Source organism: Lutra lutra, chromosome 9 (genome assembly GCF_902655055.1).
Source record: "Lutra lutra chromosome 9, mLutLut1.2, whole genome shotgun sequence".
Classification (NCBI taxonomy): domain Eukaryota; kingdom Metazoa; phylum Chordata; class Mammalia; order Carnivora; family Mustelidae; genus Lutra; species Lutra lutra.
In genome coordinates, this window is record NC_062286.1 from 1,846,991 (window position 1) to 1,871,307 (window position 24,317).

Below are 24,317 nucleotides of genomic sequence, written 5' to 3' on the forward strand. Positions count from 1 at the left end.
ATAAACGTTGAAAGTGAAATAAATGGATTTCCTAAAACCTGTCCCAGAAAATAAGTGAACAACGCAAAAATGACGGAGTATTAAATAGTTCTACAAAGCATGGAAAGCAGGGGCGCCAGGTGGCTCAACGGGTTCAGTGCCTGACTCTTGGCTTCAGCTCAGATCCCGAGCTCAGGTCCCGGGATCCAGCCCCACATTTGACTCCGCGCTCCGCAGGGAATCTGCTTCTCCTTCTCCCTCTGCCCCCCTACCCTGCACATACCTGCATACATGCTCTCTCTCTCAAATAAATGAAATATTTTTTTAAAATCATGATAAAGAACAATTATAAACACAAAAGTTTTACGAAAGCATAAATTTCACAAGCAGAATATAAAGTGGCATGCAATAATATAAAAGTCATGTGTAAACACAAACTACAGGGCAATATACAAAAATGAGAATAATTTTGTATTTTTTGTAGGGTAAAGAGGAAATTTTTTTCTTTCTTCTTTATTATTTGACACATTTCCTACTTATCTGGAAATCCATTAAGACCGAAAAAAATGAATAGAGGCGCTTATATGTACTATTTTCCTGTTCCCTCATCTATCCCTCTGTAATGCACCCAAATGCCAGGAGGCCCACAGGCTGACACAGCAGAGCCCTGGTATCAGAATTCCTGTTTGCCGGCTCGGCCGGCCCACCCTGAAGAAAGCCCAACGCCGCTGGCACCGACTCACAGCAGCCCGCCCGCTGACCTCTTCCCCTGGTCCGGGACCTGTGGCTGCCGGGCTCTCCTGCCCAGCGCCCCTGCTCCAGGTCACTCTCATCTGGGGAAGCCTTCCTTCTCACCACCTCGCCAGGATGCCCTTTTCTCCCGTGTGAGGACACAAAGCCCATGCTGTCCACACGCTGTCCACATGCTGTCCAGGCCTTGGAGCCTGATCCAAAGTTCCTCTAGGCTCCTTTCTGCACTTCTGGGCACAGGGACACAGAAGAAAGGAGGGACATGTCGAAGACCTCCCCGCTCCCATCAAGTCCATCTCTCCTAATCTGACAGGTTCGGGTACTACTACGGCCCTTAACCTTCATCTTCAAGCTTGACAGTCCTGTGGTTTTCCCACACATCCTCATTTACAGTAGGTTCCCAGACAGGCCCACAGGATACGTCTTCGTGAAATGTTTTAATCTAGGCATGTTCAGAAAGAACGATAAGACATCACCACCGTAAACAGAGATCAGAGTAATACTGGCTAGCATGTAGGATGGGCCAGGCACGATGCTATCTGACACACATCATCTCCATTAATCCTGAAAAGAGCCGTGGGTAATCATTAGCCACAATCGACAGGTGAGAAACACAGGCTTGGAGAGTTGACATAGGGTATCTCCTGGAGTTAGAAGCAGGATGTGCTCTGAACCCCCAAGCCATCCAGGGCACACAGAGGCCCCCTGCACTCCGCACGGCAGCAGGAGAGCAAAAATCAGCCCCTGCCGCCAGAGAGGGAGGCCGTATCTCCAGCTGCCTGTTCTCAGGGCACCACCGGCTCCCTGGCTTACTCTGGGCGTGCAAGCAAATATTCTGTGCAAGACAGCTCTGGGCATGCAAACAAATATTCTGTGCAAGACAGCTCTGGGCGTGCAAGCAAATATTCTGTGCAAGACAGCTCTGTGGCTACAGGGCAGTTCTGACACCAATACGAGGAAAACACCATAGTGTGTGCACACGATTACAGGGGTGCAAAGGAAGGAGCAACTGATATTGGTTAAGAGTCAGGAGGACGCGCCGCCATCACCCTAAACTCGCCACACCACAGCTGAGTTCCTAAGACGCTTTCACAGCTTATAATAAAGATCAAACTTGTATACTGTGAATTACCATTATTACCTTTACATAGTCTTTTAAAGTTGGATTTACTAGTGCTGGGCTAAGGGCACAGATGACTCTATAAAAAGTTAGGAGCAAGAGTCATAAAGTTCATTAGGAAGCCGGTAAAGATGTCGATGCTCCCTCATCTTCCTGGGGAATGGGGGCTTAGAGAAAGGTGTCCCTTGCCACAGACCCTGACTCCGCCATGGCCCGGGGCCAGATCTGAGCCTGACTCCAGGCCACTGCACTGTCTCTCCATCTCATCTCTCCCACTGAACTGAAGGTAAACAAACGCTTACAAATTAAAAAGAAAAAAAAGAAAGAAAAAACTTAAAAATATGGATAAAATTAGAAATCAAAAACGAAAAGCTCCCTTCCTAGGGAATGTTAAGGTTCCGGTGGCTGGGCCACCGGCACGTCTCCCTGCTGGGGCCCGTGAGCCAGCGGGATGAAAGGTCTGGCCCGTCCGCCACCGCAGACCTCACACCACACTGTCCACCACGAGACGCGAACAGGCCCTCTGGGCAGTTCCTTCCGAAGAACACAGCGCAGCGGGCGCTAGACCTGGAGAGGGCGTCCTCCCGCGGGCTGCACACCTCCAGCGCTCTCCCCTCCCAGCTCAAGGCAGGACTGCAAAGCTCCCTTTCAGCGTCAGTCCACTTTGCTTCGGGGGGATACACGGGGTGCACCGTGATCCGGGACCAGGAGACCTGCGCCCCGTTTTGATTCTGCCGCTTCCCGGCCAGCGGACCCTGTGCTGGTCACTCTCTGGGCTCTCGCTTTAGCGTAAGTATACTTAGGAAAATGGATTCCTTGGATTTCTTCATTAGACTTGAAACACAGTGATCCTTCAGCTAAGACTTAAAACGGTAAGTTCCTATCAAACACGCTACGTGCTTCCCGGGGCTCACTGTGCCTGTTGGTTAATACTTACCGTCCATATTAATTTCCCCACGCAAATAAGCCCCAGTGTATGGACATCCTTTGTCAATGAGGCCAAACTATACTTGGGAGCCACAAGAAAGAAAGAAAAGAAAAAGACCCACATTCCACGCCGCCCTTGCGCCCAGCGGGGGCACTTCTTGGACGAGCACCGTCCTCGTGCACATGGGCTACTGTGACGAACAGCACAGGCGGTGCCTACACACAGGGGCGTGCAGTGCTCACAGCCCTGGAGGCGGGAAGGCCGAGCTCAGGGTGCCACAGCATGCTCGGGTCTGAGGGGAGCCATCCTCCGGGGTCCGATGACCACCCTTTCCCCGTGTCCTCACGTAGCAGAGGAGGAAAGACACTACAGGCCCACCCCATTCACAACGGCTCCACTGCCATGACCTAAGCAACTTCCAGGGGCCCTACCCCTCCTACCATCACCGGGGACTGGGTTCCAACCTCTGAACCCGAGGGAGACCAACACACAGAGCCAGCAAATGGGCAGGACGGAGGTCCTCTGCTGCGGCTGGCCCAGGGCTGGGGGAAAAGCTGGGACCTAACGGGTCACTGGGAAGCCCCCAGCGGTCTCTATCATCCCATTTCTAGACAGAAGCCCAACAACTAAAAAGCTATAAAGTAGAACTCTGTTATAAAAAGGAATTCTGAGGGGCGCCTGGGTGGCTCAGTGGGTTAAAGCCTCTGCCTTGGCTCAGGTCATGATCTCAGGGTCCTGGGATCGAGCCCCGCATCCGGCTCTCTGCTCGGCGGGGAGCCTGTTCCCCACCCGCCCCCCTGCCTGCCTCTCTGCCTACTTTCGATCCCTCTCTCTGTCAAGTAAATAAATAAAATCTTTTAAAAAATAATTTAAAAAATTAAAAACGGAATTCTGAGATGTAATCAATACTGAGAAAAGGGGGTGGGGAGGGGGCAGCAGAAGAAGGGGTGAGGGAGGAAAGGGGGTTCCATTCCAGGTCAGGGCAGGGGGCGCTGAGTCTCGATGTCTAACAAAGGGCCGGGTGTTTCTTGGGGTAGCCGGGGCCAACGAGGACAGAGCTCGCAGACAGAGGCGGCTGAGGAACGAAGCTGACCGTAATCAAAACACAAACACAGGAAAATAGAGTTTACAAATTAAAAACAAAAGTTAAAAAGTAAAAGATCAATCCAAGGGAAGAAGCCACTGTGTGTCACCCCCTTCAGGGATTCACCTTCTCCCTGACCGTGCGGGGAGAGGACGAATCTGCGTCCTCGATCACGCTGGCTCTTCCCCCAGCTGCTGCAGAAGCGGGAAGTTAGCGACAGGCAAAGGGAATCTTGGGGAGAACCGCATGCAGAAGTGAACCCCTTGTTTGGAGTCTCTGCCTAAAGCCCCCACCGGACAGCCAGTGAGCACACAGCCTCCGCGGAAAGCAGCCCACTGTGCCCGCCCACCCCGTGAAGGAGGACCAGCAAATGAAGGGCCCAGACGAGGACCAGCAAATGAAGGACCCACACGACCACCCGGCTCCTAGCGCGGAGCCGCGTGCAAACTGAGAGCAGAAACTAGAGCAGTTCATCTGACAGAGAAAACAGGTCAGTGACTGTGACAGCTTCAAAAATTTCCAGAAAAGAGCCCAGCTGAATTAATTAGGACTGGTTCAGGGACTGGCACTTTCTAGGGAATTAATGACTGCCCAGGAGCTGATGGCCCGAGGCGAAGCTGGGGGCCATTAACCCTCACCAGCCAGCGGGGCCAGCCGGTGGGAGGCGTGGGAGCAGGGCCGCGGGGCCAGGGCCCCCTACCTGGGCAGGGCTGCCTGATCTGGGGGCGGCTCCCAGCACTAGCACTGTGGGTACGGGTGTCTGCAGGGAAGCCTGCAGGATGCCTTCAGGCTACAAAACCCGCCACCCCGGTTGCAGGTGGAAACAGGAGGAGGAGGGGAAGGAGAGCAACTGCACCCCTGCCATATTCCAGCTCGCCCACCTGCCAAAAACCCCAGAACTGCTCAGGACCAATCCCCTGCCTGCTTGGAAATGGGGTCAATGACCCCCATCCACCAAGGTTGCAGGTGTGGGAATGGCCCCCACCCGGCCCTGAGCAGCGCCCCGCTTCCCTGTCGGACAGATGTGTGTCATCGCAGTCAGTGGGCAGCCTCTGGGGCACAGGACCCCCCTTCCCGGCCTGTCCCAGCACCCGGGAGGTGGTGCAGGGGAGGGCACAGCTGAGCGGGCGCCTCAGGGACCACTGCCAGCACCCTACACAGTCCTGCTGCTCAGTGTGGGCCACAAAGCCGGGAACCCCATCCTCACAGACCCCCAGAGCCCGGGTCACCCTCACTGTCAGCAAACAAGCAGGGAGGGGCTCCAGGAGGAGGGCTGGGGGGGCCGGGGGGGCCAGTTTTCTCCCCTTACAAATGCGCTCCAGAACCCTGTTCTGATGAGAATAGCGGTGGGCGGGGCACCTGGGTGGGGAGGTGGGTGAAGCATCTGACTTTTGGTTTGGGCTCAGGTCGGGATCTCGGGGTCGGGGGATCGAGCCCCACGATGGGCTCCATATTCGGAATCTGCTGGAGATTCTCTCTCTCCCTTGGCCCCTCGCCCGTGATGTAGGCTCTCTCTCTCTCAAATAAATAAATCTTTAAAAGTAATAGTAATAACATCAGAGGGAAGCAGAGGAACAAGCGTATTGCTCCTGGAGGGCAGCAGAAGGGCAAATGCTGTGCCTTCACCGCCCCGGGGGCGGGGGGGTGTCCTCTTGGGGCCGCCCAGCTGGGAGGCAGCCTCAGGAGACACACACCCCGCGTGGGAGGACACGCACCACGTGGGCAGAGAGTCAGGCCTATCACACAGGAGAGAAACGCACGTTGCACGGACGTGTGAGCTTGGCCTGTGTGAGGGGAACACACGGGCTGGGCATGTAGGGGCACAAGCTCAGGGTCTGGCCCTCCCTGCTCTCACGGCTCCCCAGCCACGCCCCAGGAACAAGACCCCGGGGCCGCGGGCCAGCGCCACAGCCCACCCTCCGGGCCCGCCATCCTGGACTCCGAGGCTGGCCCGCGGCGCACGTCTGTTGCACCTCCTGGCATCTGTCCCACCGCCTCACGAGCATGCGGCTGAGAGCACAAACCCATCTGTTCACCCTGACGCAGCTCACACGCCAGGCCGCGGGAGGGACCGCAGGGTCCCCCCAACACACAGCGTCCGCAGTGTGAACTGAGGGAGTGCACACGCATCCCCAACGATGTCACCCACCTTTCCCAGAGACGGAGGGAAGTGCCAGCCTGGCCGGCACACACTCTGGAAGCGTCCCCCATGAAAGGCGGCTGGAGGCGAAGCGTGGGAGGAGGAGGCTCTCAGACGCACCCCCCACCCTGATTCAGCGTGGCTGCAGCCTTCCCCAGCGCTGTGACGAGAATGTTCTTGTTAGGGTCCGTGATCAAAGGAACGAGACTGATATAAAGCGAAAATCAAACAAAGCTTTATTTCACGCCAAGCATCAAAAATCAAACTGACCGGTCAGGGCTGTCTCTTACGAAAAGACGATGATGATTCCAACAAGGTCACTCCCAAGAAGGCCACTCCGGACGAGGCTGCTCCGCAGATGAGGCTGCTCCCTGGTTGGAGCTGCTCCCAAGAAGAGGCCACTCCCAAGAAGGCCGCTGCTGGTGAGGTTGCTCCCCGGGAAGGGCCGCTCCCAAGAAGAAGCGATGACAAACGACAGTGATGATGACAGGGAGGACAACACTGATGACACAGATTCTGCTCCCCATGACGCCACTGTCAAGGCTGCTCTGGTGAGGCTGCTCCGGCGAGGCAGCTCTGGAGGAAGCCTCTTCCCTGACGAAGCTGCTCCCCGGAATGACACAGCTTCGGCGAGGCAGCGGCTCAGGGTTCCCGGCGAGGTTGCTGCCGTCTAGTCCGTTCCCCGCGGCGCCGCTGCTGAGGGTGGCAGTGTGTGGGCGGGGCCACTGGCATCTCGGGGCCACAGGCGTCGGGGTGCTGGCGGCGCGGGACCGCTGGCAGCTCGGCTACTGGTGGCTCCGCTGCTCCCCGAGGCGCCGCTGCCCAAGCCGCGGTGTGGGCGGGGCTGCTGGCGACGGGACTGCAGGTGGCTGCGGGCCGCTGGCAGCTTGGGGCCACAGGCGTCGGGACCGCTGGCGGCTCGGGACCACTGGCAGCTGCAGTGAGCAGCTGAGCTGCTCCATGACGTGGCCGGGGCCCCGCGGAGAATCGTCCATCATGTCCTTGCCTGTGGCTGCCGGGCCTTTCGCCTTGCAGCCCGCCAGCCCCTCGCAGCACGCCAGCGTCTCCTTCTGCTGCACGATGGTCTCTGCAGCATCGTGGCCCACAGCTCCTCCTCGGGGCTCAGCGCGCCGCCCTGCTCTCGGGCAATAGGCAACTGGCACGCGCCGCCTCCGGGGGCAGCGCCGTGCACACGAAGCGGCTGCCGGAGGGCGGGCCGTCTTGGACGCCGGCGGCCAGCAGCGCTAGCATCCCGTCGCCGCAGCGCTCACTCCAGCACCAGCTGGCAGGCGGGCGCGTCGGGGCACGCGGTGGAGGCGCCTCCGCTGTGGGCTTAGGCCCGGCACGCTGCTCGAGGGCAGCTCGAGCGCGGGAGTCAACGGAACCGCCTGCCTCCCGCAGCTCGCTGTCTCCGCTCTGCCTACAGCTCTGCTCCCGCGGGCTCTCCTTCTTCTGCTCCCGCAGGCTCTCCTCCTCCTCCCTCCTTCTGCCTCCGACAGCCTCGCAGACCAACCTTTATGGGGGTGGTTGAGCCCCGCCCCTACACAGGCGGCCAATTGAATTTCAACTCACCCCAGTGGATATACGTGCGCCCCACTGATTGGACGTCTCCATCCGGCCTGCCCCGCCCCTACATCCGGGGTCCACAAGCTAGTTCCTCTGGGAGGGGCAGGCCCTTACATTCTGAAAGGAAGGGGACAGCAGGTGGCACCGGGTTCGGGAAACACAGCATCCAAGCAGCCGTCACGTGTCGGACATTCGGGAAAGCTCCCCGAAGAGCTCCATCCTTGATGCCATAAAATGGAAGTTAAACGCATACCTTCTCTGGGCCCTACAGAGTTGGGCTTCTGGAAATCTGGGCTTCTAAGACTGATTCTTAAGGACAAAAGTCATGCATTTCACTAGGTCCAAGGACTGACGGCTATTTTCTGGAAACCAGGACTGTCTGTATCACGAAACCACACCAACAAAACGGGCCACACAGAGCTACAAACAGCGTCGCGGGATGCCTACCTCACGACCCCGGACCACAGCGCCCTGCACGGTGCTCCCTGCCAGGCCGCCTGCAGAGACCTCGCGCCGGCACGTCAGGTCACCCGGGGCTGCTCCTCTCTCGGGGTCACAGCCAAGTGCGACTTGTGGGTGCCCTCGTTGCCTCATCTGGCCTTTAACTCACGGAGCATCCGTCCCGCATGATGACATGATAGTAATTTCCTCCCTAATCTCAGAAGGCTAAAAACTGATCCCTGTACCCAAAAGGTCCTCGGGACAGCCTCAGGGCTGAGCGGGAGAGAAAGCAGGTGGGCGAGGTGAGGAGCACCAACGCCTGGAGACAGGGCCCCGGGGTTCTCCACCGCCCACCCTGCGCCCAATTCCCAGCCAAGCCGCGGGACAGAAGCCACGAGTGCGACTTCAGAGCCCACCAAGCCCCTCTCCCAGCGGCCGCACCTGCACCAGCAGCAGCTCTGAGCTGGCAACCTACACGCCAGGCCCCTCCTCCCTGCGAGAGCCCACTGGAAACCATCTTCCTAAGAAAGTAATTCTTCCTGACATTCTGGCAGAAGGAACGTGACACACACGTTCAGAAAAGTGAAAATTAGGAAAACGATCTACCTCACAAATGCTCACCTCACCCAAAGGTTACTATGGCTCGAATTTTGAGGCTGTTTGACCCGTTTCCTCCTAGTTCTTCACCGTGTGTAAGACTCGCGGTTAAACTTGATCCACCACTGTTGTGAGGCATAACTGACGTAACATTCTATGGGCCCCATGGAGACACCTAACGAGTCAACATTGGTAGCCACTGAGAAATGGTCTTTTTTGACACTACTGTGATCACACGATAGATAAAATTTTAACATTTCACCGAACGATTCTGAAATTATGCCATTAATGAGTTTATAACTTAATGAGTGCAATCTATGATGACCGCTTCACCACAAGAAACCAGGTTCAACGGGGTCCCATCCTGTGAATCTGCCACCATAGAAAGCAGCTCCCTTCAACCTGATTCCCGCACATTTTGATGGCTGCTAAGTGTTTCACAATTATTTGTAACATTACAAAAATATTCCTTGTATATAAAGGTTTTCCTATTATAAGGGCCTGCTTAGCCAGAGGGAGCCATTTTGTTGTTTATGCAGTAAACTTAGATTGACCCTGCCCCTCCCAGAGGAACTTACTTAAAAACGAGTCCGGGAAACCAGTCCCAGGTAGCAAAGCCCAGATACAAGGGCGGGTCAGGCCAGGTGGAGACATCCACTCAGTGGGGCACACATACTGTCTCCCTAGCTACCAAGGAGCGTGGGCCCCGCCTTTTGGGCACCAATTCTGACCAAGGGGATAGGCTAGAGCAAATGTCTACTATGGGGTGAATTGTGATTCAATCGGCCTAGCATGACCGTGCCGCTTTCTCTGTGTGCTGCAATCTCACTGGCCACCTGTGCGTGGCCAGGCCCAACCACATGGCCTTTGCTCTATAGAAGTTAGTCTGTGAGGCTGGGAGGGGTCGCCTCTTTGTAAGAGACAGCCCCGACCTGTTGGTTTGATTCTCGATGTTGGCACGAAATAAAGCTTTGCTTGACCTTCGCTTTGTATCAGTCTCGCTCCTTTGATCACGGACCCATTATTGGAGGACCTAACACCTATGTTTTGGGTATAGGAAATAAAGGCTAAATAACATAAACACTTATTTATGTTATTTATATGTTATTTATTATGTTATTTATAAATCTCTACATATAGGTCACGAGACCAGGCGCCAAAATGACTATGTCAATTTAAAAACACAAGTGTGGCAATTTCACTACACCACACCCGGCACCAAACACTTTCAAGGCCGTCTTAAAGCCACTCCCCCTGCGGGACAGTGGTAACTGGGCGGAGGCCCGGCTCCAAGACACACGGCCTTTTGTCCATTTCCCCAGGATCCAAGACAGTTCACCTCTTCACAACATCCTCAGCACCCGTGAGGTACAGAGAGCACATGGCCTTATCTCCAGCTTGGTGGTGAGGAAAATGAACTCCAGCAAGGTTATTCCATTCGGTCTAGGTCAAATGTCTGCGTCAAGCCATGAGCTGAAGGCTGATGTGTCAGCAGCCAACGTTCTGGCTCCAGCAGTGGCTAGAACAGCCCCTCCTGCTGCGTGCGGCAGTGAAAGCGGGGCCCTTGGCAGATTACGGCCTCATCCAGGCTCAGCTGGCAAGAACGCTGTGAGCACTTAACGGGGCCAGTCACCCGGCGGCCTGGGGACAGGCAGTAGCGCCGACCATGTGCCTGGAGAGCTCCTCATCACTTACGTGGCAAACCCGACATGACCTCAGAGGGAAACCACGACAGCCACGCTGCATGGAGCACGTTTACTTCGCTGAGCTCCGTTATTACGTACGCTCGCATATGTAAATCTCAATGAAAGTTTTACTTTGTTCGTGTGGCATTAATTTTCTCAAGTGTTGCTTGAAAACATCAAGAGCAAAATCGTTGAAAAGTAAGAACAGGCTTAGTAATTAACATGTATACATTTGTCAAACATAGTTACCTGATTATCATATTTGAGAGACTGCGTCCCGACCAAAAACCGAATGGCATCTGTTTCTGCAGTCTGAGGTGTGAGGGCGCGGGCCTGCGGGAGGAGGAAAGCGCACACACGTTTAAGCAGTTCGACTCGACAGAGTGTAGAAGGCAGTTACTTCTCTGCGGCTGCTGAGGCGGTAACAGTTCAAAGTGCCCACTAGACAACTTAGAAATGTGGACGCAAGGCCTTCGATGTTTGTATACGTTGTGACCTGACAATTCCATTTAAATGCATACGTAGAAACAATTATAAATGGGCACAGAAAATAAGCAATAAAGACGTAAATGGTATTTTTAATAAAACCACAATTTTCAACGGCAACAGACTGGTGGAACAACTCATCCTTCAACAGTGCAGCAGAAAACCGCCCCCAGCAATGGCAGAAGAGATGCTTTAAACCAAGCTCCGGCAGAGGGCAACCATTCAAACGAAACAAAATACTATGAATTTGTTCCAAGGCCTCCTTTAAGGAGCTCCCACAGCGAAGACCAAACGCCAAGATCTTGGGAAGGAGCAAAGCATCGAGAGGCAAGCCTGACCTCCAGCCCGCTCTCAGCTAGCAGCTACCAGTCTGGAAGTGTGGCCCGCGGCTGACACTAAGGAACGCTTCGGACAGTCCCCTGGACTGAGGGTACAAACACGGAGTGCAGGGCCCGCCCTAGAGAAGGGGCCAGCAAAAAGCTAACACTCAGGGCTGGGGTCCCATAGGGCAGAGGCCAGGAGTGAAGGTGAACTAGAAGAAGGTCAACCTGCACAGACTAATGCTCCAGGTCATCTTGGTCTGTGACTGGATTTTAAGTAACTGAGCAGACTGGTGCTCCTGGGCTGGCCAGCCACCTGCCAATCCTCCGGAGGAAGACAAAGACCTCCAAAGGTTCTACAGTTTTTCTCACAATGTCAAACACTCAATCAGAAATAACTAGTCCTACACCCAGTCAAAACCATATGATTAAAAGCCAAACAGCAAACAACAGAAAGGCCTGCTGAGCATTCGGATGGTCAGGCTCTGGGCAACCAGCTGTAGAAGATCAGGCTTTGTGCACAGGTTTGCCGGGAACACTCTCGGGAAGGACGCCACGGGGGGAGCAGGAGCGAAGCGTGAAGGAAGCAGGACTGACCAGAGGACGCAGAGGAACTGCAATGCCCACAGGGAGGCCGAGCTGGGATGGCCCCTCAGAGTGGAGCATCATGGCCAGGCTCATCTGCGACCCTGCCCCGAACCCCACCGATCAGTTGTTGGTAGCAGGCTCTCCTGGAGGGGGTGTGACTTAGGGCAACACAGCTCTGCTCAGCTGAGGGCAAACTCTAACAGCACCCACCGAGAGCTCCCAGCCACCCATAATCCCAGAACCTGCTGCATTTCCCGAAAGAGGAATCAGGGTGGTGCACCACAGCAGGAATTACAATACCTGTGCTTAATATTGTCAATAATTAAAAGACTAAATAAAGAATTTCAGGTGAAGAGTCTGAAGCCTCGAAAGGAAAAGATTGTTCATAACTGGTTAATGTTAGTGGTGGGACAAACACAACCAAACCCACATCTCTTTCAGTACAACCAGGAAGTGTGCCGGGACCAATCCCTCCATCCCCATAGCTCGTGCTCTGATGCCTATGGGAGGAAAGGTGGCACCATGAGAGGGACACAGGAAGCCCTGGGAGGCACAGGTGGCTGGGAGGATGGGGGCGGCGCCTGCGGGCTTTGAAGACGGAAGGAGTCCGTGGACCAAGGAGTACAATAAGCCCCTCTAGAAGCTAGAAAAGGCAAGGTAACAGATTGCCCCCGAGCCTCCAGGGAAGAATGCGGCCCTACCAACGCCTTGATTTAAGCCCCATGAGGCCCACATGAGGCTTCAGAACTACAGAATTGTAAGGTACGAGGTGCTGTTCTTTAAAACCGTTAAATTGGGGCGCCTAGGTGGCTCAGTGGGTTAAAGCCTCTGCCTTCGGCTCGGGTCGTGTTCCCAGGGTCTTGGGATGGAGCCCCGCATCGGGCTCTCTGCTCAGCGGGGAGCCTGCTTCCCTCTCTCTCTCTGCCTGCCTCTCTGCCTACTTGTGATCTCCGTCTGTCAAATAAATAAGTGAAATCTTTAAAAATAAATAAATAAAACCATTAAATTGGTGCTGACTTGTTATAGCAGCGACAGGAAACTGATACCACCACCCACAGTTCACCGGGTGGGCCACTGTCCACATGCTCTCTTCCCACGTGCAGCTAGAAACAGCCAAGACGTCCCACGTCCTCCTCCACCACATCTTATTCCTACATGTGTTTCTCAATTTCTTACTCATTCTTCTTAAAATAGGGTGAGCAGGGCCCCTGGCGGACTCAATCAGTTAAGCACCTACCTTCAGCTCAGGTCACGATCGCAGGGTCCTAGGCTTGAACCCTGCATCGGGCTCCCTGCTCAGCAAGTCTGCTTCTCCCTCTGCCTCTGTCCCCCTCCCCACTCATGTGCACTTGCTCTCTCTTTCAGATAAATAAATAAATGAATCTTAAAGATAAATAAATAAAACGGGGGTAGAGAAACCGTACAGCAGCCGTCCTGACCAGTCAGTCTGTCTCGGTTTTGACTTGGTTTCCACAGCAGGGGTGAACAAGACCTTTTCAGTGTCCACTGCCAAAAGGTTTGGAGACAACAATTTCATGTCATGCTCTCAGGAAATGCAACCACAGCCCTATGTCCCTACCCCTCCTCAGAAAGGGTTGCTGGCAGAAAAACATTAACTACGAGAATACATGTCAGTAACAGCAAGAACACACATGTCCAGAGCAGTACCCACATTATGAGACATCAGGAGGAAGAAATCCAGTCTCGCCAACCTGCCTACAACCTGCTCAACAGAACTGGACTGTAGTCGCAGACCTCTTGGCAAAACTGATGAATTCTTTGTGAGTCTATACACCTTCTGCCAAAAATACACCGAGTACAACTCTGCACATGATACCAGCAAATCCACAGATGCCCTGAAGCCTGCTAATTAGAGTGCCATTCGGTTAGAGGAAAATGACTGGGGAAGAAGCACCCACGCCATTGCACAGACAACGCCCAGCTGCTTGGAAGGCAGAGCCCAGATCAACGGAGGGGATGCGGGACAGGTTCCCCCTTCAAACAAGAACACTAAGACCCAAATGGAGGTACATGCCATCACCCCAGACAGAAGAAGCCTGAAAGCCCCTAAAACAGGGCCCAGAAGAGGACTCATCTGAGAGAAATGATTACTTTCCACGAAAAGACTCGTCCATGCTTCAAGTCAGCAAGTGTGAGCTGACTATGTGACCTCTGCACGTGTGGAAGGTGCCACGGAGGCAGGACACTGGCCCTGCCCTCAGGAAACAGATTCGCAGGAGACAGCGGACAAGACCCAAACACAGCAGGTGGGAAATGACTATATATCAGAGCCCCCGGCCCAGTCCACGCAGCAGCAAATCAATATTGATCAAAACACACCCATGAGCTTGACTTCCAGCAGAAGACAGCACTAAGTGCCATCACTGGAAAGCAGAGAGAAATACGCTGTGTTAGTTGCCATGAGATGGAACAAAAGGGCAGCTCAGGCCGGCAGCGGCTGCTGAGGCCATCATGAGCCAGCATCCAACCTGCTTCATCCCGAAGCAATTTACAGAGCCCAGAACCAGAGCCCGGAGCCGCAGCCCTGGGTAAGCATGCAAGGAAATGAAGTCAAAGAGCTCGCGTGTTTCAGAGACGAAAGCTGCCACAGTTTAGAAAAGCACTACGAGCTTGAAACTATGCATGCTGTCACACACAGCAAGCCCCTTCTTTTTTAAAGCACTGAAGAGGAGGGACACCAGGGTGGCGCGGTCAGTTAGGTGTCCACCTCTTGGTTTCAGCTCAGGTCGAGGTCTTGGGATTGTAAGATCAAGCCCCACATTGGGCTCCACGCTCAGCTTGGAATCAGCTTGAGAGTCCCTCTCCCCTTCCCCTGCTTACACACATGCACTCTCTCCAAAATAAGTAAATAAAAATAAAAAACTGAAGAGAATTACTCTTACAAAAAAAAAAAAAAAAACCGAATCTTTAAAAATTACAGTGAAATCTCAAATACATTGAATCTAAGATCATTTTAGTATTTTATTAGGTTAAAATAATAATAATAACTTAACTCTGGCCATTTGGGTGACAGATATGTGTCCATAATGCTGGTCTTATGATGAAGGGAATGATCAAATGACCTTCTTAAATCTAGTCATGATAATAGTTTTGAGGTGCTCCAATGACCTCATTATTACAAGATCAAATTTTAGGTATAATAGGTCATAAAGCATCTGCATGTATTTTTACCTTGGTTCATCTTCACAACACAATGAAGGAAACCCAAAGTCAGGATGGATAATATTGCTACTTAGAAGATAAAGACGCTGAGGACCGGAGAGGTTAAGTGACTTGGTCATGGTCACAAAGCTCCTAGACTCCCAGCCTGGTTCTCTTTCTGCTGTGGTGACATGGGGACCTAGCAACATAGGTAAGATACTTATATATGGGATAGAAGGCAGAGCACAGGTCACGTTTTATCATTCTATGCCCTGTTCTCAAAAGAAAGGCCATAGCACGTGCCTGACACCGCTGTCTTCCCCCCACCTCGCCGTTCAGTGAGCCAACCCAGGGCGCGGCAAGTGGAGATGCCGGGGAGCTGGGCTCTCGGTGGGGAAGGTCCCGGGAAGCGCTGTGGAAGTTCCACTCCATGACAGGGCGGCAACCCCAGGCCTCCCCGTACTCGCTGCGTACTGAGCGTTCCCTTGGGCGATTCAAATTGTCTTCATGGGCTTATTAGTCCGAGCAAGTAAATGCTCCCTCTGCGGAACGTCCTGCCCCGGTTCCCCATCAGAACTTCGCCCACGCGAGCCGCGCCCCAGGCAAGTGTAAAGCGCAGCTGGAAGGTGAGCAGGCGGAACAGAACCCGTGCTTTGAGCAGAGATCGGTGCCTGGACCTTCTACAGGAAGCGGTCTCCCCACAGAAACAGCCCCTTTTTTTTTTATAATTTATTTATATGACAGAGATCACAAGTAGGCAGAGAGGCGGACACAGAGAAGGAGAAGCAGGCTCCCCGCTGAGCAGAGAGCCCGATGCGGGGCTCGATCCCAGGACCCCAGGATCATGACCTGAGCCAAAGGCAGGGGCTTTAATCCACTGAGCCACTCAGGCACCCCAGAAACGGCCTCTTTACTGCGAGCTACCCACCCCCCCCATCACTAGGATGACAAACCAGGAAGCCGGCGACCACCGATGTCCTTCCTCACACAGCAGGTCACCTCCTCAGCGTGCAGCAGATCACTTCACAAACACAAAGAAAGTCAGAGCAAAAAGGAGGCAGAGCCCCACTTCCTCGCTCTGTACTAAGTCAACACCTACTCCGCCGCTCCATCTCGCAGCCCCGGATCGCACAGGTCTGGAGCGCAGCAGACAAGCACCAAAGCCCTTGAGCCGCCCACGGAAAACTGCGGCAACAGCACTGCTCTTGGGGACGAAGGGGCCACAGCACACACGGTCACTGGTACATTCACCCACACCCTCACTCCTGTGCGTGCAAAGGCTGACCTTTCAGCCCCACCAAGGGGCCGCCACCTGTCCCTCGCCCACTCTGCTTTGCCCTGCCTGCCCCCTGGAGCCCCTAGTGCAACCCAGTCCCATCGTACAGCACAAAACTTACCTCACACTGGAGCAGCGACACAGAAGCCATCAGCTGCCCTCCTGCCCAGAGAAGGGGGAGCCCCTGCTACCCGTGTGCAGCACACAACATTGGGCAGCCCTCTCTCTTCTCTGTCCCTGTTTTCTACTCTGATTTCTTCCCCTTAACTGGGAAAATCAAGTCACGCACCCCCTTGTCCTTTGAAAATGTCTTACCCTGACTCATTTGCTTCTCAAGCTGCTGCCAGACCCGCGCTTAATGGCGGCGTAGACGGGGGAGCCTTCCCCGACCCTGAGCAGTTCCTCCCCTTCTGCTGACCCGGCCTCACTGCAGCCACCCCGCAGCACTGCTTTCCCTGCGGCCCCGGCCCCACAGCCTCAGGCACCCCTGACGAGGGACCCCTCTGTCCCCTGGCCCCTGAGGACCCCGTCCATCACCACCGGTTCCCATTGCTCACACTGCGGCTTTGTGTCCACGGCTCCATCCTGACTCTCCCAGGGCCACACTTCCCTCCAAGCAAGCCCCCCTCCCACAGGCATCATCACTGTGACCAGGCCAGTGGCCACGCCCACTAATCAGGAATCAGGTCCATGGCGCGCCCAGAGGCTCACTCCCTCGACCTCACTGCACTGGCCTGAGGCCCCTCCCCAGGCCTGCCCGCCCTTCTGGCTACCAGCCCGACCCCTCCCACCCCTGCCTACCAGGCGGACCACATAGGATCCCCTAACCCCGCATCCCGCCCTCCCCAGCTCCTCTCCAGCGGCACCACCACCCCTCCCCTCTCCTTGCTTGAATGGCACTTCCACAACTGCGTACCCAACCTGCCTGACATGAGGCTTTTCACTCCAGCTCGCCCTCCACCTTCCGACCTCATCAAGTCAAATCGGGACCTCAGGTGTTTGAGCAGCAGGCTGAAATCTAAATTTTGCTCTTCCAAACTCTAGGGAATAGAACAGCCAGTAACCACAGATCCAAAAACACAAACACAACACAAAAGCAAGAGGGAAAGTAAAAGCGGAAACAAAGACCGTCTTCAATGAAGCCAGAAACATCTATAATCCAAACACACACCATGAAGGAAAGACTTGAAGGCAGAGGTCAGAGCCAAGAGGGGGGCTGAAGAGGGCCCTGGCAGCGTCCTCCTCCTGCCCCGCAGAGATGGCGGCAGCGTCCCCCTCCTGCCCCGCAGAGATGGCAGCACCGTGGGCATGGGACGGCAGGACAGGTGCACGGCTGGTGGCAAGAGTCAGAGCAGGCCAGGCAGCCAGGCATCCCGTCTGGAAGCACTCTGGTCGCCCAAGGTGGAGGGGTGCTACACCGTGGGCAGCTGGACTGGGCCGTCGTCTCTGCCGGGGGACAAATGAGGGCTGCAGGTTCCCTCACAAACCAGACCCAGGCTGCAGCAGTTCCCACCAGCTGGGGCCAGGCCCGACCCCGCGTACAAAGCCCACAGCAGCTCGACAGAAAGGCTCGCCCACAAGAGACCAGGATCAGAGGAGCCCAGGAGCCCTGCAAGGGCGCCACCAGGAAGGACGGCGAGGCAGAGCGGCCGGAAAAGCCCTAAAGACACACACATGCCGACCACATGCTGCCACAGGAGAGCCAAAGCTCTCTGTACACACCGTACACATGTACACACTGTGCACATGCCGTACACGCAGCCAGGCCTGTACGACCCAGCAGAGCAGTCCTTCTCCAACAGTGAGAGAGGAAAAAAGGAAGAGAAAAGTACAAGGGGGAAACCAAGGCACAGCTTGGAGAAGACAAGGCACGACGACCTCAGCTGAGGTCTGGGCTCACGGAGCTCACCGAGGGAAGCGCAGAGCCACCGCAGGAAGGACATTCGGACGGATCCCCACTCACAGCAGGCGATGCGGGCGGGGCTGAGAAAGACCCCAGAAAGTTTCAGGTGACAAAGGACATCAAGTGCAAAACCTTAAAATACCCAGAAAACAGTAAAATCAAGAAGTCAGTGCTCAGAAGGAGATTCACGGTCTCGATGCTCATGTTACGAAAACAGAATGACATCACATAAAGCAGGCCGGCAACTGAGGAGACTTGGAAGAACACCGAAGGCTGCTCGCCTGGCTTCTGCTCTGCACCGGGGCCAAGGGAGGGCTGCTGGGCTGTTTGCTTCCCTCCTGCCACGTCCCAGGGCACACAGTAATGTCTGGCACACCGCAGACCAGAAGTACTGGCCGACCGAATAAATGAATACATTTCCTAGGAAAGCACGAACGACCAAACCTAACCGCAAAAGAAAGGAAGAAATCAGAACAGCAGGTGACCACAGATCCAAAAGCCAGTGTTGGGAGAGCGCCCGAGGCTCAGGAATGGGCAAGGCAGACACAGTCAAGGCACTTCAGTGGGGCGCGATGGTCACTCGGTGTGTCTGCTGGAGGACTAGTGGCCCTTGCAACCAGAGAAGGTCATCTTTTCCTTTTTTGAAAGATTTATTTATTTATTTGAGACAGAGAAAGGGGCAGAGAGAAAAAATCTCAAGCAGACTCAGTTTAGCGCGAAGTCCGATGCGGGGCCCTATCCCATGACCCTGAGATCATGACCTGAGCTAAAACCAAGAGTCAGACACACAACCAACTGAGCCACCTACACACCCCGAGAAGGTCTTCTTAATGCCGAAAGTTTCAAAGAAATGAGTGTGCAGGGGAGAAATAATCTTGTTTGTAGAGACTTCTGAATAGTCATAAAGAACTACGGTTCTGTTAACTAAGAATTACAGATTAAACTCAAACTGGGAAGGCTGATTTCTCCCGCTCAGGACACTGAGAGTGTGTGTAAGGTATCAGAAGTCTCATTCATACTATTTCAAATTCAGACCATGCTGGAGAAACTTCCATAACACAATCATAATTAGCATAACATACACAATATTCAAATACACAAATCCATAAAATGTAACTATAAGATGGCTTTGTGCTAAAACGTGTCCCTGTTAAACTGTGCGGTCTTTGTGCCTCGTCTGGGAGCAGTCAGTCAAGTGACCATCTGACCACGGTTACTGGACGTCCTGTAAAATGACTCTCCTCCCTTTCAGGAAAAAGCCAGTAAACTCCGGTGTGGACACAGTGGTAAATTCCTTGTCTGTTATTGTAAATAGACTCTGGTCATCATCTGGCAAAGCAAGTATGACAGGGACAGCATGTCGGGCCAGCATCGTCTAGACTATTAAGAGAAACACAGGACAAAAGGACGCAAGACAGGGAACTGGGACACCCAGCAGAGAAACCGCAGGGGTACCAGCACATGGCCAGCAAGCGCACCATTAACTAGAAAGTCGGGGCATGCATATACAAAAATAAGGCATCAAACTTAAAATTCCGGGTGCCTGCGTGGCTCAATCATTTAAGCATCCACCTTCAGCTCAGGTCATGATCCCCGCGTGCTGGGACTGAGTCCCGCGTTGGGCTCCCTGCTCAGCGGGAAGCCCCTTTCTCCCCCTGGCCGCTGCTCCCCCTGCTTGTGCTCTCCCTCTCTGTGACAAATATATTAAAACATAATAATAAAATCTTTATGAATGAATGGTAAAGAGAAGAAACAATTCTAAGTTGAATGTAGTTGTTGTCAGGAAATCGGGTAAGATGGAAACGTTAACGACAGGGAATCAGATAAGATGCAGGTAAGATCCTGCAGATCTTAATCAGATTTTCAGCAATCCGACTTCTTAAAAGACAGTAAGAATCACTTGGATTTTCTTTTTAATTTTAAATGCACAAAAATGAAAAGAACTAGGGGCGCCTGGGTGGCTCGGTGGGTTAAGCAACTGCCTTCGGCTCAGGTCATGATCCCAGAGTACCAGGATCAAGTCCCGCATCAGGCTCCCACCTCCATGGGGAGTCTGCTTCTCCCTCTGACCTTCTCCTCCCTCATGCTCTCTCTCACTGTCTCTCTCTCAAATAAATAAATAAAATAAAATAAAATAAAATGAACTAAAATCATAAACACACATCAAAAGTTGTTTTCTATGAGCTAAAAGATGTCAATCACATATCATAATGTTCCATACACAAACGTGCCCCGCATTTTTATTTTAATGACCCCTGTATGGTGCTCTTCTGCCTTTACTGACATAGAAGGAACTTATTTTATCCTTGAGCCCCATTACCTCAATCGTTGGTCAACAATCAGATCCTTATCATCTTTTATTGTTTTTAAAGATTTTATTTAAGACAGAGAGAAAGCATGGGCACACACACAAGCAGGGGGAGCAGCAGGCAGAAGAAGGGGGAGAAGCAGCTCCCTGCTGCACAGGGAGCCCGATGCGGGTCTAGATCCCAGGACCCTGAGACCATGACCTGAGCCGAAGGCAGGCACTTCCCCGACTGAGCCACCCAGGAACCTCCAGAGCCCTACCTTCTGAAGTAAAGTGCTCTCCACAGTGATGTGAAAGTCACTGACAACAAAAACCTCCACTGTGACTTCCAGTTCTTTCTATATTTACTGTAGTATGGATTCTGCAGATTCGAGAATGTCATGGCCCACATACTGTCCAAAGTAAAGAAGCACAAAAATCTGCTACTTCTTTTAAGATAAAGGAGAAATTCAGATAAAATATTTGATGCCCAAGGCAAGGATCCACTCCTTGATACTAATCCCAGGAAATAACATTTGTTATCTCAAAGATCCAACACTGAAGATCAAAACCTCTGTTATTCAGGCCATTTCTTAAGGAGCTAAAGAAGTGATTAGGGACACTGGAATCAGATGCACACTTTAGGAAGTATGAGGTCAGGGACCCTCAATCTCCCCACAGGCTCCCTCCGCATGTGGCCACACGTGCACCTTTTCCAGGGGAAAGCAGTGCAACTTTGTAGTTAAGGGGCTTTGAAGTTGGCTTGGGTTTAAAGCCTCTCTAGGTTAGAATCCCAAGTTTACCACTTGCTGGCTAGGTGGGCATGGCCCACAGAACAGCATCTCTAAGTAGGACTGCGAGAGACGTGAAGTACAGGCAGTCTTCAGCAGCACGCAGGATTGCTCTCAGAAGCTGCTAGTTAAGGGGCGCCTGGGTGGCTCAGTGGGTTGAAGCCTCTGCCTTTGGCTCAGGTCATGATCCCAGGGTCCTGGGATCGAGTCCCGCATCGGGCTCTCTGCTCAGCGGGGAGCCTGCTTCCTCCTCTCTCTCTGCCTGCCTCTCTGCCTACTTGTGATCTCTGTCTGTCAAATAAATAAAATCTTTAAAAAAGAAGAAGAAGAAGAAGCTGCTAGTTAAGGCAGTCTTGGGTGACTGAGCCTGCGGCCAAACGCTAAACACAGCTCATTCCTTATAGGACACTTTAATACTGCCTTGTATGGATTTATCTGTAAGAATTTTGTCTTATGATAATAATTAGAACATTTCCTGAGTGCGTATTATGTGCCAGGCAATTTTCTAAGTGCTTGAATTAAATGTATTAACTCATTTAATTTTCCTAACAGCCACAGGGGATCCAAGCTCATTTTCCCATTTTATTGGCAAGGAAACTGGAACCCAAGGTTACAAGGTAAGTGCTGGAGACGGGATTTAAAGATTTTATTTATTATTTATTATTTATGAGAGAGAGCACACAAGCAAGCAGGACAAGGGAAGAGGGAAAGGGAGATTGAGAGAGAGAGAGTCTCCAGCAGATTCCCGGCCGAGTGGGGAGCCCCAGGCAGGGCTGGATCCCAGGACCCTGAGATCATGACCTGAGCCAAAATCAAGAGTGGGACACTCAACCGAGTGAGCCCTCCAGACGCCCCTGGAGCCAGGATTTAAACTTCAGGAGCTGTGGTGGTGCCCAGGCTTTTAGTAACGAACACGGCTGCTGCTCTCACTGTAAGCTTCTTGAAACCAAAGAGCATTTATATTTCTTAGTTTTGTCTTTTTTTTTTTTTTTAAGACGCTTATTTACTCATTTGAGGAGAGAGAGAGCATGAGCGGTGCGAAGGGGCAGAGGGAGAGGGAGAAACGGACTCCCCGCTGAGCAGGGAGCCCTAGGCAGGGGCTTCACCCCAGGACCCTGAGACCAGGACCTGAGCGGAAGGCAGACGCTTCACGGACTGAACCACCCAGGGGCCCCCATTATTTATATTTTTAACACACATTCAGGGTACACAATCATGTTATCAAGTACTTCATAAGGCAGTGAACTGTGTCTTTTGTCTCTGTATCTGTCCCTGAGTGCCTTAAGGTCCCCAAAGCCATCTGAAGAGGTGACGCCAACGCAGGGCTCTAGCAGGCCCGCACAGTGCGACCTCGCTGCCCTTCCAGATCCGCCGACCCCTGCCTCTCACTTCTCCACTCTACCCACAAACGTCCCTGCTGTCCTGCTAAACTGCCCGCGTACCGCCTCACCGCTCCCCCGGGGGGGACCCTCCGTTTCGGCCTGGCCAGAGCGCCTACTACGGACGGCCACGGTGAGCAGCGGCGCCGAGCACGGGGTCACGGTGGGCAGCGCCAAGCACGGGAACTGGGTGTAGGGCAAGTAAAGAGCTTCCCGCTGACCTCTGCACCTCCGCCCACCCCGGAACACCCGCGGACGCGGCGCCCGCCCCAGAACTGCGCGCTATAGGGAATCGCACACGGCGCGGGGGCGGGGGGTCCCGCGCGGGGCGCGCTGCGGATCAGCCCCCAGCGACACCCAGGGCTGCGGGAGGGGAGGCGGCGGGGCCCCCAGCCCGGCAGTCGTGGGCCCCGGCGCTGCGCCCACCCAGCGACCCGCAGGACCCTGGGCCTTCCTGGACAACCGAGTCTTTAAAGGCTCTCCCCGCAGCCCCCCAGCCCTCAGAGGCACAAGGGGGCCGGGGCCGCGCCAGCCTCGCTCTGCAAACAGCGCGCCCCGGGGGCTCTCCTGGGACGCACCTGGAACTCCAGCCCATAGATGACGGGAGCGTCGTCCTCCATGCTGCGGCCGCTCACCCGCCTCAGGCCTGTGCTTAGAGCGGGCGCGCCTCGGGCTCAGCTCCCATTCATTCCCTCCCGCCCAGGAGGCCCAAACTGGAGGCCTTCTAGGCCCACCTCGGCTCCCGTAGGCCTTACTTCCTGTATTTTCCTGATACGTCATCAATACGCTCCTCTCCCGCTGCCAATGGAAACGGCTCCAGGCTCTTGCGCATGCTCACTTGATCACTTGACTCCATACGGGTTCTCAACGCTTCTGGCCGCAGGAGGCGGACCCGGCAGGGAGGAGCCCGGGCCGGAGCCAGATCTCCGGGGGCGCAGGAGGGGTTGGTCGGTAAGGCAAGAACTGGCCTGCCTGGTGGGCGGGAGCCCTTCCTGCTCGGTTCTCCCAGAGGGAATCGCTCACCTGGACCTGTGCCGGGTGGTTTGTTATCATTAGTGCCCAGCAGGGCGCAGGGACAGACGCTTTACAGGTCTGCCTTGAAGTTCTTGGCCCTAACCCTGCGCCTAAGGTAGCATCCTTCCATCTTAGAGATGAGAGGCTGCAAAACTGACAGTGGACGGCACCGAGGTAGTAAGCTGGGGAGCTAGGACGTGTGCCTGGTCTGTGGACTCACCAGGGCACTGCCTAGGATCCCTGTCAGTGGCCGCGCTCACTAAGCCCCCAGGCAGCCCCCACTATTGGGGGGGGGGGGGGGGATAAGCAGTGCTAGTGCTGCGCCAGGGAGTGACCTGCACCGCTGGCAGCATCTGACCAGCATTTGACTCTGAATGGGAACCTGCTGGGAAGACCCTGGGTTCCCTGGGGATGTCCAGAGATGGTCCTGGAGGACACTGCTTAGACAGCATTCTTTGACTGCACCCGCCTTGACCATGCCCTCAACAGACAGAAGGGAAACTGCATGGAATCCCAAAATGCCATAGGAGAACCCCCTTCACTAAGCTGGGTTCCGCTGCTTTCCGGGACCACACACCTCTCCCAACTATTTAATTTCTATCTTCATGGCAAATGGCAAGGTTTGAAACAGGTGTATGAAAAGGTGCCCAACATCTCTGATCAACAGGGAAACACAAAGCAAAACCACAATGAGCTGTCACCTCACATCCGTAAGGATCACTAGTACCAAAAACTCAAAAGACGCAAGTGTTGGCAGGAAGCAGAGAAAAGGGAACCTCCTACGCTGTCGGTAGGCATGTAAACTGGTGCAGCCACTCTGG

The 24,317-nt window shown here is 54.0% G+C and overlaps 1 protein-coding gene across 2 annotated transcripts in view; it reads right to left on the minus strand.

The window, feature by feature from the left end:
* The window catches only part of EIPR1 (EARP complex and GARP complex interacting protein 1), a 124,487-nt gene extending 101,261 nt beyond the window's left edge, over window positions 1–23,226 (minus strand). The window contains exons 1-2 of one of the 2 annotated variants that reach the window (XM_047745433.1): window positions 23,061–23,226; window positions 10,540–10,623 (exon numbers count right to left, since the gene is read on the minus strand). In XM_047745433.1, coding sequence (XP_047601389.1) covers window positions 10,540–10,623; window positions 23,061–23,102 — 126 coding nt within the window. In that variant the 5' untranslated portion in view covers window positions 23,103–23,226. The remainder of the gene's footprint in view (window positions 1–10,539; window positions 10,624–23,060) is intronic. The other variant, XM_047745434.1, reaches the window with a different exon arrangement.
* Window positions 23,227–24,317: the final 1,091 nt, after the last annotated feature.